Source organism: Anthonomus grandis, chromosome 20, assembly GCF_022605725.1.
Source record: "Anthonomus grandis grandis chromosome 20, icAntGran1.3, whole genome shotgun sequence".
Taxonomy (NCBI): domain Eukaryota; kingdom Metazoa; phylum Arthropoda; class Insecta; order Coleoptera; family Curculionidae; genus Anthonomus; species Anthonomus grandis.
The window spans coordinates 5,870,945-5,888,876 of NC_065565.1; the positions used below are offsets into that span (position 1 = coordinate 5,870,945).

The window sequence follows — 17,932 nt, forward strand, 5'->3', positions numbered from 1 at the left end:
TTAGTATCAGACCGAGGCGGTATTTCAATCAGTCTGTACGAATTGAGGCAGTAATTGTAACACGAATTGCTGTAGATTTCGTGTTTTTTACCTTTTATAAAAGTAATTGTAACAGTATAAATTTGCGATAAAATGTACTTACAAGGAAGTCTTTAATTGCACTGTTTGAGTCGAATTTAGTAGTTTCTCTTTTTAAATTTGGCGGGGGTTTTAATAATATAGTCATTCATTCTAATGAACCATGCTGTTGCGTTTGTCATTTTATTTTAACATATTCGATCATTTTTGACTCATATAGAGAACTTTGCGTTTATTGTTTCTTTTTCAGGTATAAAAAGAGAGCGTATCCTTCAATACCCAATCAACCTTCGGAGGCGGGGGCGCATTTTATGTTCGAATTGGCCAAAACGGTTCTCACTAAAGCCGGTAAGTTTGTGACTATAAAACCCTTTTGACATGTACATTTTTTACCTTTTATGTAACGTAATATAGAGAAAAAGTTCCTGGAACTTGAGGGTACATTTTAAAAATCTTAATGATTCATAAATTCTTATGGGGTGCAATTGACTAAAGACCCTCCTAAAAATTGCATGCGATATTTGCAATAAATTACCCACTTAATTGCGTTGTATTCTACTAAAGAAGAACACCACTGAATCGGAATAAATTATGAAAGTGTCGAACGCTTCGGACAGATCAAAAAAGAGTCTTAACAAAGGGGTTTTTTCTAGTTTCGGTTGAATTATATGAGGACATTGTTGCTACATCCCATTTTTACTCTCTGACTCAGTTACTTCATACCTGGGTTGTTATTTCAATAATTTACAAGAAACTTTTATAAAATAAATAAATTCTTAGGTGGTACCAGCAGTACCTCCTTGTTCACCCAACCGTCATCGACGCAAAGTCACCACGGTCCACACAGGGCTTTGCACATGTGCGCTTTTCAATTAGGACTGTACGCTTTAGGACTACATAACTGCGTTAGTCCGAACTGGTTGAGTAGGACTTATAGCTCACACGTTTCTTGGATAACAGGTATTATTAATTAGCTTAACAGTATATTGTTTTGTTAGATATAGGTTAAAAAAGAAAATAATTATTTGGTAAACGTTTTGATTTTTATGAGGTCATCTTCAGGACTCTAAAAGAGATATGAAAATGCAAGTAAAGTCATCCATTCTGGCGTAGTTACGAAGGTTAAGTTTTCGCACACAGGACAAGTGATTATTAATGCTCAATTAAAAGTATATTTTTTTAGACTAATTTAAGTATTTTGCATAAAATCAATTGTTTTTGAATCAAGTTTCTATCTGTAATAGCACGAAAGTTAACCGAAATTTTGGAAATTATACAATTGAAAATGTGAAATGACAAAAATCACAAATTAGATGTTTTCTCAAAAACGGCTAATCTTTTAAATTTTTTTGTAGTAACAAAAAACGTACTATTTCACTTGGAACATATGTCAGTCTTTGAATCAACTTTCTATCTGTAATAGGAAAAAAGTTATCCCAAATTTTGGAATTCATTGAAAATGTAAAACTGGCAAAAATCACAAATTTGGCATTTTCTTAAAAACCATCGATGTTTTCGATTTTTTTATGGACATAAAAAATGTACTGTTTCACTTGGAGCAGATGTCAGTTTTTGAATCAAGTTTCTATCTATATTAGCAAAGAAGTTATCCCAAATTTTGGATTTAATTGAAAATGTGAAACTGGCAAAAATCACAAATTTGGCTTTTTCTTAAAAACCGTTAATTTTTCGATTTTTTTGTAGTAATTGAAAATGTACTGATTCACTTGGAGCACATTTCAGTCTTTGAATCAAGTTTCTATCTGTAATAGCAAAGAAGTTATCCCAAATTTTGGAGTTAATTGAAAATGTGAAACTGGCAAAAATTACAAATTTGGCTTTTTCTTAAAAACCGTTCATTTTTTCGATTTTTTTATAGTAATTGAAAATGTACTGTCTCACTTGGAAAACATTTTAGTGTTTGAATCAAGTTTCTACCTATAATAGCAAAGAAGTTATTCCAAATTTGGTAATTAACTGAAAACGTGAAAATAGCAAAAATCACAAATTTGACTTTTTCTTAAAAACCGTTGATTTTTTCGATTTTTTTGTAGTAATTGAAAATTTACTGATTCACTTGGAGAACATTTCAGTCTTTGAATCAACTTTCTATCTGTAATAGCAAAGAAGTTATCCCAAATTTTGGAATTAATTGAAAATGTAAAAATGGCAAAAAGCACAAATTTGGCCTTTCCTTAAAAACCATCGATGTTTTCGATTTTTTTATAGTAATTGAAAACGTACTATTTCACTTGGAGCACATGTCAGTTTTTGAATCAAGGGTCTATCTATATTAGCAAAGAAGTTATCCCAAATTTTGGAATTAATTAAAAATGTGAAACTGGCAAAAATCACAAATTTGGCTTTTTCTTAAAAACCGTTGATTTTTTCGATTTTTTTATAGTAATTGAAAATGTACTGATTCACTTGGAGAACATTTCAGTCTTTGAATCAACTTTCTATCTATAATAGCAAAAAAGTTATCCCAAATTTTGGAATTAATTGAAAATGTAAAAATGGCAAAAATCACAAATTTGGCTTTTTCTTAAAAACCGTTGATTTTTTCAATTTTTTTTGTAGTAATTGAAAATGTACCGATTCACTTGGAGCATATTTCAGTCTTTGAATCAACTTTCTATCTGTAATAGCAAAGAAGTTATCCCAAATTTTGGAGTTAATTGAAAATGTGAAACTGGCAAAAACCACAAATTTGGCTTTTTCTTAAAAACCGTTGATTTTTTCCATTTTTTTGTAGTAATTGAAAATGTACTGATTCACTTGGAGCACATTTCAGTCTTTGAATCAACTTTCTATCTATAATAGCAAAAAAGTTATCCCAAATTTTGGAATTAATTGAAAATGTAAAAATGGCAAAAATCACAAATTTGACTTTTTCTTAAAAACCATCGATGTTTTCGATTTTTTTATAGGCATAAAAAATGTACTGTTTCACTTGGAGCACATTTCAGTGTTTGAATCAACTTTCTATCTATATTAGCAAAAAAGTTATCCCAAATTTTGGAGTTAATTGAAAATGTGAAGCTGGCAAAAATCACAAATTTGGCTTTTTCTTAAAACCCGTTGATTTTTTCAATTTTTTTGTAGTAATTGAAAATTTACTGATTCACTTGGAGAACATTTCAGTCTTTGAATCAACTTTCTATCTATAATAGCAAAAAAGTTATCCCAAATTTTGGAATTAATTGAAAATGTAAAAATGGCAAAAATCACAAATTTGACTTTTTCTTAATAACCATCGATGTTTCCGATTTTTTTATGGGCATAAAAAATGTACTGTTTCACTTGGAGCACATTTCAGTCTTTGAATCAACTTTCTATCTGTAATAGCAAAGAAGTTATCCCAAATTTTGGAGTTAATTGAAAATGTGAAATTGGCAAAAAGCACAAATTTGGCTTTTTTTTAAAAACCGTTAATTTTTTCGATTTTTTTGTAGTAATTGAAAATGTACTGATTCACTTGGAGCACATTTCAGTCTTTGAATCACCTTTCTATCTGTAATAGCAAAGAAGTTATCCCAAATTTTGGAGTTAATTGAAAATGTGAAACTGGAAAAAATCACAAATTTGGCCTTTTCTTAAAAACCGTTGATTTTTTCGATTTTTTTGTAGTAACAGAAAATGTACTGTTTCACTTGGAGAACATTTTAGTGTTTGAATCAAGTTTCTACCTATAATAGCAAAGAAGTTATTCCAAATTTGGTAATTAACTGAAAACGTGAAAATAGCAAAAATCACAAATTTGGCTTTTTCTTAAAAACCGTTGATTTTTTCAATGTTTTTGTAGTAACAGAAAATGTACTAATTCAGTCGGAGCACATTTCAGTCTTTGAATCAACTTTCTATCTATAAAAGGAAAAAAGTTATCCCAAATTTTGGGATTAATTGAAGATGTAAAAATGGCAAAAAATACAAATTTGGCTTTTTCTTAAAAACCGTTGATTTTTTCGATTTTTTTGTAGTAATTGAAAGTGTACTGATTCACTTGGAGCACATTTCAGTCTTTGAATCAACTTTCTATCTGTAATAGCAAAGAATTTATCCCAAATTTTGGAGTTAATTGAAAATGTGAAATTGGCAAAAATCACAAATTTGGCTTTTTCTTAAACATCGCTGATTTTTTTTATTTTTTTATGGTAATTAAAAACATACTATTTCACTTGGAGCAGATGTCAGTTTTTGAATCAAGTTTCTATCTATAATAGCAAAGAAGTTATCCCAAATTTTACAGTTAATTGAAAATGTGAAACTGGCAAAAAGCACAAATTTGGCTTTTTCTTAAAAACCATCGATGTTTTCGATTTTTTTATGGGCATAAAAAATGTACTGTTTCACTTGGAGTAGATGTCAGTTTTTGAATCAAGTTTCTATCTATATTAGCAAAGAAGTTATCCCAAATTTTGGATGTAATTGAAAATGTGAAACTGGCAAAAATCACAAATTTGGCTTTTTCTTAAAAACCGTTAATTTTTTCGATTTTTTTGTAGTAATTGAAAATGTACTGATTCACTTGGAGCACATTTCAGTCTTTGAATCAGGTTCCTATCTGTAATAGCAAAGAAGTTATCTCAAATTTTTTAATTCATCTGAAATAACAATGCCAAAAATTACAAATTTGGCTTTTATTTCAAAAACCGTTGATTTTATCGATATTTTTGTAGTAACAGAAAATGTACGGTTTTACCTGGAGCACATTTTAGTCTTTGAATCAACTGTCTATCTATAATAGCAAAGAAGTTATCCCAAATTTTGTAATTAATCTGAAATGTAAAAATTCGACTTTTTCGCACAAATTCGACTTTTCCTTAAAAAACCGTTGCTTATTTCGGTTTTCGTAGTAATGGAAACCTCGAAAATGTTAATAACTTTAAGTTGTTGCTTATTTACTCCTATAAAACAGATAATAATATTTATATTGATATTAATAAATAAAATACCACATGGTCTACTACCAGATTATTTAGACAAAAAAATCTTATAAATATAATATTTTATCCAAAGGTAATTTTAATATTCAACTGTTCAAAAAAATGTCACAAAGACATTAAAAAATGCAGCAACACTAAGCATGTTTAACAAAACACTGTTTAAATATTTAAGAGAACCTCAATTAACTTACATGAACGTTATTATCATTATTATTAAATGAAATGATTGATACTTAAAAACACCCAAGTAACATTTTAATAGGACGTTTCTCATGTTACCTTCTGGTTTTCAAATTTAAATGTTCAATAATCAATTCTTCAAAATACTTTGGACTGAAGACACCTTTGTAACTATGCCAAAATTCATGATTTTATTGTCGTTTTTGTGTATTTTTTAGAGTATATACTTACGTAACTAGTCGAAGTGGTTATTTATTCATTTTTTGTGGACCTATTTAAAGGTCAAGCGATGGAAATCGGAGCAGCAGCGATTTCATTCCTCATCGACACCTGGGAGGGTCACCTGACCCCAACAGAGGCCGCCAGTATATCCGACAGGGCGTCTCGCGGCTGCGATATTAACATGGTGCGTAATTTAACTTAATTGAAATTAATTAAAAAAAAAAAACGGTTTTTTAGGTTAGCGCCGCCGCTAATCTGGCCATTTCCGTCCTACCGCATTCGCACGCCCTAAACCCGAACGAAATTCAACGTGCGATCTTGCAATGCAAGGAACAAAGTGACGACATGCTGGAACACGCGTGTTTGACCGTGGAAAGTGCCGCTAAAGGTGGCGGCGTTTATCCGGAAGTTCTCTTTCAGGTTAGAGTTTTTTTTTTGATGAAACTATTATTAATAGTTAATTGTTTTGTTGCAAAACTAGTCACAAAGTCTCAATTTAATTCACATGTTGAAATAAACGCTCCGAATCTACAGTATCAGATTTAATTAATATTAATTGATACCGCTTTTATTTTAACCTTACTTATTCAAAATCTCATTGAGTTATAATTAATTAATTAGTCAACATCAAGACAGATTTTCAAGAATCTGATAATACCAAGACCTTTAAAACGTTCCCTAATTAATTAATGACATATGGTACATTGCCAGTATTCTTTTTTTATGATAAATAGTAATCTAAGTAAATTAAGACAGAGGGACAAGGGATGACTTCTACCGCATGTGATCAATGATTTTTACACGAAACAGACGAAATTATATCGAGGGTTTGTTGCTATAAGTTCATTGAATAAAATAGCCCTAAAAAAATTGTTACATATAATTTATCGTCAAGTACAATCTTTAGTAGGTATAATATTTTAGATACTGACTATTTATCTGACATATTTGATCAAAACGAACGTTAAACATGTTAATTTAAACATTCTGGTTCCGTTAATTATTAGCGCATATAACGCAAAGATACAAGGCCATCGTTGTTTTAAAACTAAAATATAACAACAACTATAAAATACGACAGGACGATTTTTATAAAAAATGTTGGTAATCTGGTATAATAGTGTGAATAGTGACTCCAATATTCGCATTTAACGAACTTTGAATTAGGAAAATCTTTGCTAAAGAGTACATTTGACATTTTTCGAGTTTAAAATCAGTTGAATCAGTAACTTTATGAACATTAGACGTTTGAGAAGTTCGAAAGTTGTTGAAATCCAGAAAGTCATGGAATGTCAACGATTTACTTTATATGGTACTTCCAGATAATTTTTTTATAGTTAGAAAAAGTGTACTGTTTTACTAGGAGCACATTTCAGTCTTTGAATCAACTTGCTATCTATAATAGCAACAAAGTTATCCCAAATTTTGCAATTAATTTGAAATATGAAAATGGCAAAAATTACAAATTTGGCTTTTCCTCAAAAACCGTGGATTTTCTCGATATTTTTGTAGTAACAGAAAACGTACTGTTTTACATGGAGCACATTTTAGTCTTTGAATCAAGTTTCTATCTATAATAGCAAAAAAGTTATCCCAAATTTTGCAATTAATTTGAAATATGAAAATGGCAAAAATGGCAAATTTGGCTTTTTTTTCAAAAACCGTTGATTTTCTTGATATTTTTGTAGTGACAGAAAATGTACTATTTCACTTGGAGAATATTTCAGTTTTTGAATCAACTCTCTATCTATAACAGCAACAAAGTTATCCCAAATTTTGCAATTAATTTGAAATATGAAAATGGCAAAAATTACAAATTTGACTTTTTCTCAAAAACCGTTGATTTTCTCGATATTTTTGTAGTAACAGCAAATGTACTGTTTCACTTGGAGTATATTTCAGTTTTTGATTCAACTTTCTATCTATAATAGCAACAAAGTTATCCCAAATTTTGCAATTAATTTGAAATATGAAAATTGCAAAAAATTACAAATTTGGCTTTTTCTTAAAAACCGTTGATTTTCTCGATATTTTTGTAGTAACAGAAAACGTACTGTTTTACCTGGAGCACATTTTAGTCTTTGAATCAAGTTTTTATCTATAATAGCAAAGAAGTTATCCCAAATTGTGGAATTAATTTGAAATGTAAAAAATGAAAAAAACACGAATTTGATTTTTTCTCAGAAACTATTGATTTTTTCGATTTTTTTGTAGTAACAGAAAACGTACTGTTTCACTTGAGGAACATTTCAGTCTTTGAATCAAGTTTCTAGCTATATTAGCAAAGAAGTTATCCCAAATTTGGGAGTTATTTGGAAATATAAAAAATGCAAAAATCACAAATTTGACTTTCTCTCAAAAACCGTTGATTTTCTCGATATTTTTGTAGTAACAGAAAATGTATTATTTCACGTGGAGCATATTTTAGTTTTTGAATCAACTTTCTATCTATAATAGCAACAAAGTTATCCCAAATTTTGCAATTAATTTGAAATATGAAAATGGCAAAAATTACAAATTTGGCTTTTTTTCAAAAACCGTTGATTTTCTCGATATTTTTGTAGTAACAGAAAACGTACTGTTTTACATGGAGCACATTTTAGTCTTTGAATTAGGTTTCTATCTATAATAGCAACAAAGTTATCCCAAATTTTGCAATTAATCTGAAATGTAAAAAATGAAAAAACACGAATTTGATTTTTTTCAGAAATCATTGATTTTTTCGTTATTTTTGTAGTGACAGAAAACGTACTATTTCACTTGGAGAATATTTCAGTTTTTGAATCAACTTTCTATCTATAACAGCAACAAAGTTATCCCAAATTTTGCAATTAATTTGAAATATGAAAATGGCAAAAATTACAAATTTGGCTTTTTCTCAAAAACCGTTGATTTTCTCGATATTTTTGTAGTAACAGAAAACGTACTGATTCACTTGGAGAATATTTCAGTCTTTGAATCAAGTTTCTATCTATAACAGCAAAAAAGTTATCCCAAATTTTGCATTTAATTTGAAATATGAAAATGACAAAAATTACAAATTTGGCTTTTTCTCAAAAACCGTTGATTTTCTCGATATTTTTGTAGTAACAGAAAACGCACTGTTTTACATGGAGCACATTTTAGTTTTTGAATTAGGTTTCTATCTATAATAGCAACAAAGTTATCCCAAATTTTGCAATTAATTTGCAATATGAAAATTGCAAAAAATTACAAATTTGGCTTTTTCTCAAAAACCGTTGATTTTCTCGATATTTTTGTAGTAACAGAAAACGTACTGTTTTACATGGAGCACATTTTAGTCTTTGAATTAGGTTTCTATCTATAATCGCAACAAAGTTATCCCGAATTTTGTAACTAATTTGAAATATGAAAATGGCAAAAATTACAAATTTGGCTTTTTCTCAAAAACCGTTGATTGTTAATAATTTTAAGTTGTTGCAAATTTACTCCTTATAAAACAGGATAATGATTTACTTTATATTGCACTTCCAGATACTTTTTTGAGTATGATAGAGTGCATACTAGTCAGAAGATAATCGTAATTGTTTGGTATCTTTAGGAAGGTAAAAAATACTTAATATAAATACAAGTATATCAAGTAAATCTACTTTCGTATTTCGAGCAGAAAAGTTGATAATCTGATACAGAAAGTCTCCCAAAAAAATATCGTACACTAACACAACTATTGCAATACAACTTTCTCAACCACTTTAGCACGTTATATTTATTGTTATTTCTCTTTGTTCTTCATTTACATGCGCGTTTCGCGCGCTTTTAAGCATCTTCAGACCGTAACAAATCACATATTTACAAAACATTAATGGTTTCAGTAAGGCCCGATTGAGACAGTAAAACTTTGACTTTTTTGTGTGTGTTTTTCGATACGATACATTCCTGTTAATTTAAAATAATAATTAACTGACAGGTGGCGAAATACTGGTACGAATTGTACATTCGACATACGCCCGGTGGGGAGCAACTCATCGATGCCGATCTGCCTGTTCACGATTCTTTAATAGATCCCCATGCACAATTAGTCGCCTTAATAGGTAAGTTAAATAATTTAAAAAATACAGACCTTGTCCTGAAGTATACATTAAGTTCTATCCTTGATAATTCCTCTATAATCTAGCTGAAAAATAACTGAAAAATTGTTCCAGTGGTCTTAGATTATGGCACATATAACTGCTTCTAACTCAGAAACTTGTTGAGGTACAATAGACTTTCATATATGAAAATGTTTATTAAGAAACCAAGTAACTTTTAGCGAATATTTTATAAAAATGCCTGGAATAGTTTTTAAGTTATCCTGGAAGGAAGTTATTATATTGTCTCAACCAAAAATCGTCAAATGAAGCTATCAGCTAAACAACTTGTTCACATTACAGTACCGCCAATGTTCTACTACGAAAATCTTAATCCCCCTTTATTTAATAAAAATTGTGCTCTTTAAAGATGATTGGTTAGTCCTAGATGTTGGTACAACTATTATAAAAATATTAATTTTTCTTGGATAAATGAAGAGTTTTTCTCAAAATGTACCTTAATTACAATTTGCTTCCTACAGAACCGCCCGTATCTGGCGACGGAGCAGCAACGGCAACCCCGGTGGTGGTTACGACCGCCCCTCCACCATATCAAGTAAGTTTCCAGTGTTTTATTTTTATTTTTTTTATTATTGATTTAATATTGAAACTCGGATATCTCTCTCGGAATTTTTTGTGATTTTATTTATTATATCTTAATGTTTTATTGCAGCATGGGGCTCCCCCTGTCGGCATGTACTTGAGCCATTACAACTTCTTACCGGCTCATCCTACGGGAACCCCCATGGGATACGCAGGTAATAACAGATTTCATAATTTAGCATTCGGCAACTGATATTTTATGAGAAATTGTGTCGAAAGACTTTGATTTTTTCGATTTTTTTGTAGTAATTGAAAATGTACTGATTCACTTGGAGCACATTTCGGTCTTTGAATCAACTTTCTATCTGTAATAGCGAAGAAGTTATCCCAAATTTGCAATTAATTGAAAATGTAAAAATGGCAAAAATCATAAATTTGGCTTTCTCTAAAAAACCGTTGATTTTTTCGATTTTTTTGTAGTAATTGAAAATGTACTGATTCACTTGGAGCACATTTCAGTCTTTGAATCAAGTTTCTATCTGTAATAGCAAAGAAGTTATCCGAAATTTTGGAATTAATTGAAAATGTTAAAATGGCAAAAATCATAAATTTGGCTGTTTCTAAAAAACTGTTGATTTTTTCGAGTTTTTTGTAGTAATTGAAAATGTACTGATTCACTCGGAGCACATTTCAGTTTTTGAATCAACTTTCTATCTATAATAGCAACAAAGTTATCCCAAATTTTGCAATTAATTGAAAATGTAAAAATGGCAAAAACCATAAATTTGGCTTTTTCTGAAAAACCGTTGACTTTTTCGATTTTTTTGTAGTCATTGAAAATGTACTGTTTCACTTGGAGCACATTTCAGTCTTTGAATCAACTTTCTATCTATAACAGCAACAAAGTTATGCCAAATTTTGCAATTAATTGAAAATGTAAAAATGGCAAAAATTATAAATTTGGCTTTTTCTAAAAAACCGTTGATTTTTTCGATTTTTTTGTAGTAATTGAAAATGTACTGATTCACTTGGAGCACATTTCAGTCTTTGAATCAAGTTTCTATCTGTAATAGCAAAGAAGTTATCCGAAATTTTGGAATTAATTGAAAATGTTAAAATGGCAAAAATCATAAATTTGGCTTTTTCTAAAAAACTGTTGATTTTTTCGAGTTTTTTGTAGTAATTGAAAATGTACTGATTCACTCGGAGCACATTTCAGTTTTTGAATCAACTTTCTATCTATAATAGCAACAAAGTTATCCCAAATTTTGCAATTAATTGAAAATGTAAAAATGGCAAAAACCATAAATTTGGCTTTTTCTGAAAAACCGTTGACTTTTTCGATTTTTTTGTAGTCATTGAAAATGTACTGTTTCACTTGGAGCACATTTCAGTCTTTGAATCAACTTTCTATCTATAACAGCAACAAAGTTATGCCAAATTTTGCAATTAATTGAAAATGTAAAAATGGCAAAAATTATAAATTTGGCTTTTTCTAAAAAACCGTTGCTTTTTTCGATTTTTTTGTAGTAATTGAAAATGTACTGATTCACTTTGAGCACATTTCAGTCTTTGAATCAACTTTCTATCTATAATAGCAACAAAGTTATCCCAAATTTTGCAATTAATTGAAAATGTAAAAATGGCAAAAATCATAAATTTGGCTTTTTCTAAAAAACCGTTGATTTTTTCGATTTTTTTGTAGTAATTGAAAATGTACTGATTCACTGGGAGCATATTTCAGTCTTTGAATCAACTTTCTATCTGTAATAGCAAAGAAGTTATCCCAAATTTGCAATTAATTGAAAATGTAAAAATGCCAAAAATCATAAATTTGGCTTTTTCTAAAAAACCGTTAATTTTTTCGATTTTTTTGTAGTAATTGAAAATGTACTGATTCACTGAGAACATTTCATTTTTTGAATCAACTTTCTATCTATAATAGCAACAAAGTTATCCAAAATTTTGCAATTAATTGATAATGTAAAAATGGCAAAAATCATAAATTTGGCTTTTTCTAAAAAACCGTTGCTTTTTTCGATTTTTTTGTAGTACAGTACAACTTCGATAATCCGGACACATATCGTTCCAAGCAGCGCCGGAGTAGCGAGGTGTCCGGATAACTGGATTATTATTTCAAAAGTTTTATTTTAATATACTATCCACATACTAGCTTTTTTTAGGTATAAATAAATCATTGTACCCTAATTAAAAAAGAAAATTATGTTTATATTTAAAATTATAACATACATAATAAGTAAACATATACATACACATGTTGTACACGCAGGTACACAAACATATATGTAACTAGAAATAAAAATACATTATGTAGGACAAAACATAAATTACAAATACAAGACAAAAAAGTGCAAGTTTAAATGGCTTTGAAAAAACTATCAATTTTTTTCTGAACTGCCTTAGAGCTTGCTAATTCAGTCGCTTTCTCTTTGACGTTCTTTAAAAGCAATATTTCGTGCATTGGTAAGTAGTTTTCTTCAGCCCACTGAATTCCCAATGTTAATGCTTTCACAGCATCGCTGTGTTTCACTTTAGTGGCAATAATCTCAGTATCTCCATCTAAATCATTGCTCTCTGCATCCTTAGATTTTAGCGCATCACCTATTACCTCCTCTTCAGTCAAATCAACAATGACTTCATTTTTGCCTAAAGCCCATTCAACAATTTCTTCCCGATTCAAACTGTTTTCAGGATCTATCACAAGCAAGGAAGCGGTAATGGTTTTTAAATCTTCCTCGTTTATTTGACAAAGTCGTCTTTGAAGTTCTGAAAGTGGAATGTTTTCTTCATCAGATTCCTCTTCTTCTGCATCAGTTCTTTGGTTCGGCCATAATGCTATCCAACTTTTTTGGATATTTTTTTCAGATATCAACTTCCAAGCAATATCTAGATTAACAAGTGCATCTTTTAAATTAAATTGCTTTAAAACTGTAACTAAATCGTCACCTTCGTGAGCGATAATGTGATTTAGTAGCCTCTTTCTATATGCTACTTTTATGTTTTGGATTAAGTTTTGATCCATTGGCTGTAAAACTGCTGTGCAGTTGGGCGGCAAAAACATGACTCTGAAATCAGGATCGAAATTTATTTCTGTCTCAGGTGGATGAGATGGAGCATTATCTACAAGTAATAATGCTTTATGAGGTCGGTTAACATCCGATAAAAAACGTTTGACGTCTGGTATAAAGCAAGTCTTAAACCATTCGAAGAACAATGTCCTGGTCATCCAACCTTTGCTGGTTGCCTTGTATTTAACAGGTAAAGTAGCATTCTTAAATGCCCTTGGATTTGCGGATTTTCCAAGAACTAAAAGGGGTAACTTATGAGTTCCAGCCGCATTGCAACAGGGCATGAATGTTACGCGATCTTTAGATATTTTTCGCCCTGGTGCTGATTGTTCCTGACTATGAACCCATGTAGTGTCCGGCAAGGCTCTCCAAAAGGCCGCTGATTCATCAGCATTATAAACTTGGTCACGACTTAGCTTCATTTCATTAACCACAGCTAGAAATTTTTCTTGAAAAGGTACTATAGCACTTACATCACTGGAAAGTTTTTCACCACACACTTTAAGAAAGCGTATTCCGTGCCTTTTCTTAAATTTGTCAAGCCAACCTGAACTCGCTAAAAAATCACTCTTCCCAGTTATTCTTTCATAAAATTGTTTAGCTTTCGTTCGTAAGATATCAGAAGAAACAGGTACATGAGCACTACGCTGCTGTAGAAACCACTTATATAAAGCAGCTTCAACTTCGGGATGTTCTCCCTTTCGGATAACCTGCCTTTTACCTGAAAAGATAAAAATATGTTTCATAATAACATTACCTACAATAAAAATTAAATCATACATACCTGCTCCACTGAATGACTCCGACACAAATCTTCTTATTTTAGTTTTGTTTTTCTTTATATCACTTACAGTTGATTTTGGTACATTAAATTTCTCAGCCACCCTGCGTATGCTTCCCACCTTATCAAGAAAATCTAATATTTTACATTTCTCCGCAAGAGTAACTGTGTTATGCGGTCGTTTATTTGGCGCCATTTTTTTTTTAATAACACATTGACACACGACGCACGGTAACTAAACGATAACTGACCGCCAAAGGCGCCAAACCCATTAGGTTGCTAACAATATTGGTTTTGACAAGTTTAAAAAGGAAAAATCCGTTTATAATCGATTCGTATTGAAAACATTCCTTTATCCGGACTACAGAGGTAAAATATCCCGACACCTAGGAACGCCGGATTACTGGAGTGTCCGAATCAGCGAGTGTCCGAACTAGAGAAGTTGTACTGTAATTGAAAATGTACTGATTCACTTTGAGCACATTTCAGTCTTTGAATCAACTTTCTATCTATAATAGCAACAAAGTTATCCCAAATTTTGCAATTAATTGAAAATGTAAAAATGGCAAAAATCATAAATTTGGTTTTTTCTAAAAAACCGTTGATTTTTTCGATTTTTTTGTAGTAATTGAAAATGTACTGATTCACTGGGAGCATATTTCAGTCTTTGAATCAACTTTCTATCTGTAATAGCAAAGAAGTTATCCCAAATTTGCAATTAATTGAAAATGTAAAAATGCCAAAAATCATAAATTTGGCTTTTTCTAAAAAACCGTTAATTTTTTCGATTTTTTTGTAGTCATTGAAAATGTACTGATTCACTGGGAGCATATTTCAGTCTTTGAATCAACTTTCTATCTATAATAGCAACAAAGTTATCCCAAATTTTGGAATTAATTGAAAATGTAAAAATGGCAAAAATCATAAATTTGGCTTTTTCTAAAAAACCGTTGATTTTTTCGATTTTTTTGTAGTAATTGAAAATGTACTGTTTCACTTGGAGCACATTTTAGTCTTTGAATCAACTTTCTATCTATAACAGCAACAAAGTTATCCCAAATTTTGCAATTAATTGAAAATGTAAAAATGGTAATAATCATAAATTTGGCTTTTTCTAAAAAACTGTTGATTTTTTCGATTTTTTTGTAGTAATTGAAAATGTACTGATTCACTCGGAGCACATTTCAGTCTTTGAATCAAGTTTCTATCTATAACAGCAAAGAAGTTATCCGAAATTTTGCAATTAATTGAAAATGTAAAAATGGCAAAAATCATAAATTTGGCTTTTTCTAAAAAACCGTTAATTTTTTCGATTTTTTTGTAGTCATTGAAAATGTACTGATTCACTTGGAGCACATTTCAGTCTTTGAATCAACTTTCTATCTATAATAGCAACAAAGTTATCCCAAATTTTGGATTTAATTGAAAATGTAAAAATGGCAAAAATCATAAATTTGGCTTTTTCTAAAAAACCGTTGATTTTTTCGATTTTTTTGTAGTAATTGAAAATGTACTGATTCACTTGGAGAACATTTCATTTTTTAAATCAACTTTCTATCTATAATAGCAACAAAGTTATCCTCAATTTTGCAATTAATAAAAATGTAAAAATGGCAAAAATCATAACTTTGGCTTTTTCTAAAAAACCGTTGCTTTTTTCGATTTTTTTGTAGTAATTGAAAATGTACTGATTCACTCGGAGCACATTTCAGTCTTTGAATCAACTTTCTATCTATAATAGCAACAAAGTTATCCTAAATTTTGCAATTAATTGATAATGTAAAAATGGCAAAAATCATAAATTTAGCTTTTTCTAAAAAACCGTTAATTTTTTCGATTTCTTTGTAGTAATTGAAAATATAATGTTTCACTTGGAGCACATTTCAGTCTTTGAATCAACTTTCTATCTATAATAGCAACAAAGTTATCCCAAATTTGCAATTAATTGATAATGTAAAAACGGCAAAAATCATAAATTTGGCATTTTCTAAAAAACCGTTGATTTTTTCGATTTTTTGTAGCAATTGAAAATGTACTGTTTCACTTGGAGAACATTTCATTTTTTGAATCAACTATCTATCTATAATAGCAACAAAGTTATCCCTAATTTTGGAATTAATTGAAAATGTAAAAATGGCAAACATTATAAATTTGGCTTTTTTTAAAAAACCGTTGATTTTTTCGATTTTTTTGTAGTAATTAAAAACGTACTGTTTCACTTGGAGAACATTTCATTTTTTGAATCAACTTTCTATCTATAATAGCAACAAAGTTATCCAAAATTTTGCAATTAGTTGAAAATGTAAAAATGGCAAAAATCATAAATTTGGCTTTTTCTAAAAAATCGTTGATTTTTTCGATTTTTTTGTAGTAATTGAAAATGTACTGATTCACTTGGAGCATATTTCAGTTTTTGAATCAACTTTCTATCTATATTAGCAAAGAAGTTACCTCAAATTTTGGAGTTAATTGAAAATGTGAAACTGGCAAAAATCACAAATTTGCCTTTTTCTTAAAAACCGTTGATTTTTTCGATTTTTTTTGTAGTAATTGAAAATGTACTGATTCACTTGGAGCACATTTCAGTCTTTGAATCAACTTTCTATCTATAATAGCAACGAAGTTATCCCAAATTTTGCAATTAATTGAAAACGTAAAAATGGCAAAAATCATAAATTTGGCTTTTTCTAGAAAACCGTTGAATTTTTAGATTTTTTTGTACTAATTGAAAATGTACTGATTCATTCGGAGCACATTTCAGTTTTTGAATCAACTTTCTATCTATTATAGCAACAAAGTTATCCCAAATTTTGCAATTAATTGAAAACGTAAAAATGGCAAAAATCATAAATTTGGCTTTTTCTAAAAAACCGTTGATTTTTTCGATTTTTTTGTAGTAATTGAAAATATACTGTTTCACTTGGAGCACATTTCAGTCTTTAAATCAACTTTCTATCTATAATAGCAACAAAGTTATAAAAAATTTTGCAATTAACTTGAAATATGAAAATGGCAAAAATTACAAATTTGGCTGTTTCTAAAAAACCGTGGATTTTTTCGATTTTTTTATAGTAACAGAAAATGTACTATTTCACTTGGAGCACATTTCAGTCTTTGAATCAACTTTCTATCTATAACAGCAACAAAGTTATCCAAAATTTTGCAAATAATTTGAAATATGTAAATGTCAAAACGCAGGTAATAACAGATTTCATAATTTAGCATTCAGCAACAGGTTTTCAGGTATTTTATGAGAAACTGTGTCGAAAGCCTTTGTTAAGTCCATAAACACAATCAAAGTGCTAAAGGATTGCTTAGTTAAACGTAATGAAGGTTTTAAAATTTAAACTGTCGTAATTTTCCCCATTCAATGAATTTCTATGTTTTTCAAAGTTGGTTATTTACAGAAAAACAGAGTCGGCATTCAAGTTATTTACATACCTAAAATTTTAATTTGTGTCAACGTTATCTTGAATGGATCTTCCTATATTAATAAAAAAAGTCATTAAACGTTTCACTCACTTCATTATCACCAGTAATAAATAAATAATTAATTTTTATTTGCTGTTTTAATAATTTTATTTATAAAGTTTCTAAATCTATATATAACGAGAATTATGAATAGGTTTTATGTTTTTTTCATTTTGTCTCTCTGAATTACGGAATTTATTACTCCCTAAGTAATCCAAGGCTTTCTTTTCCAATTTTTATAGATGTGGCGTTTTTTTTTTAAATTTATTTATAATAGGCTTCATCAACCCTATAATTTCTGCCCATGTTTCTGTCTCCAAGTCTTCGTTTATTTTAATTAAATTAAAATTTAATTAATTTAATGACCGTCCTATCAATTATTTCAGATTTAGAGAAAGAAAAATGACGAGGTGATCGGTTATTGTGCTTCGTAACGTTAGTGGCTCTATCTCGTTCTTTTTCAAGTTAATGTTTTCGATTTTTGAAATGTAAGTCAAGGAGGTCAACGGTACCATAATGTTAACAAAATAAAAG

General features: G+C 29.7%; 1 protein-coding gene across 50 annotated transcripts in view; it reads left to right on the plus strand.

Annotated features, from left to right (window-relative positions):
- LOC126747889 (zinc finger SWIM domain-containing protein 8 homolog) overlaps positions 1-17,932 on the plus strand; it is a 140,852-nt gene that overhangs the window by 75,857 nt on the left and 47,063 nt on the right. For all 50 annotated transcript variants that reach the window (XM_050456803.1, XM_050456825.1, XM_050456828.1 and 47 more), the window contains exons 21-27: positions 329-426; positions 859-1,038; positions 5,486-5,610; positions 5,664-5,846; positions 9,355-9,478; positions 9,997-10,070; positions 10,188-10,272. In XM_050456803.1, the coding sequence (XP_050312760.1) occupies positions 329-426; positions 859-1,038; positions 5,486-5,610; positions 5,664-5,846; positions 9,355-9,478; positions 9,997-10,070; positions 10,188-10,272 (869 nt within the window). The remainder of the gene's footprint in view (positions 1-328; positions 427-858; positions 1,039-5,485; positions 5,611-5,663; positions 5,847-9,354; positions 9,479-9,996; positions 10,071-10,187; positions 10,273-17,932) is intronic.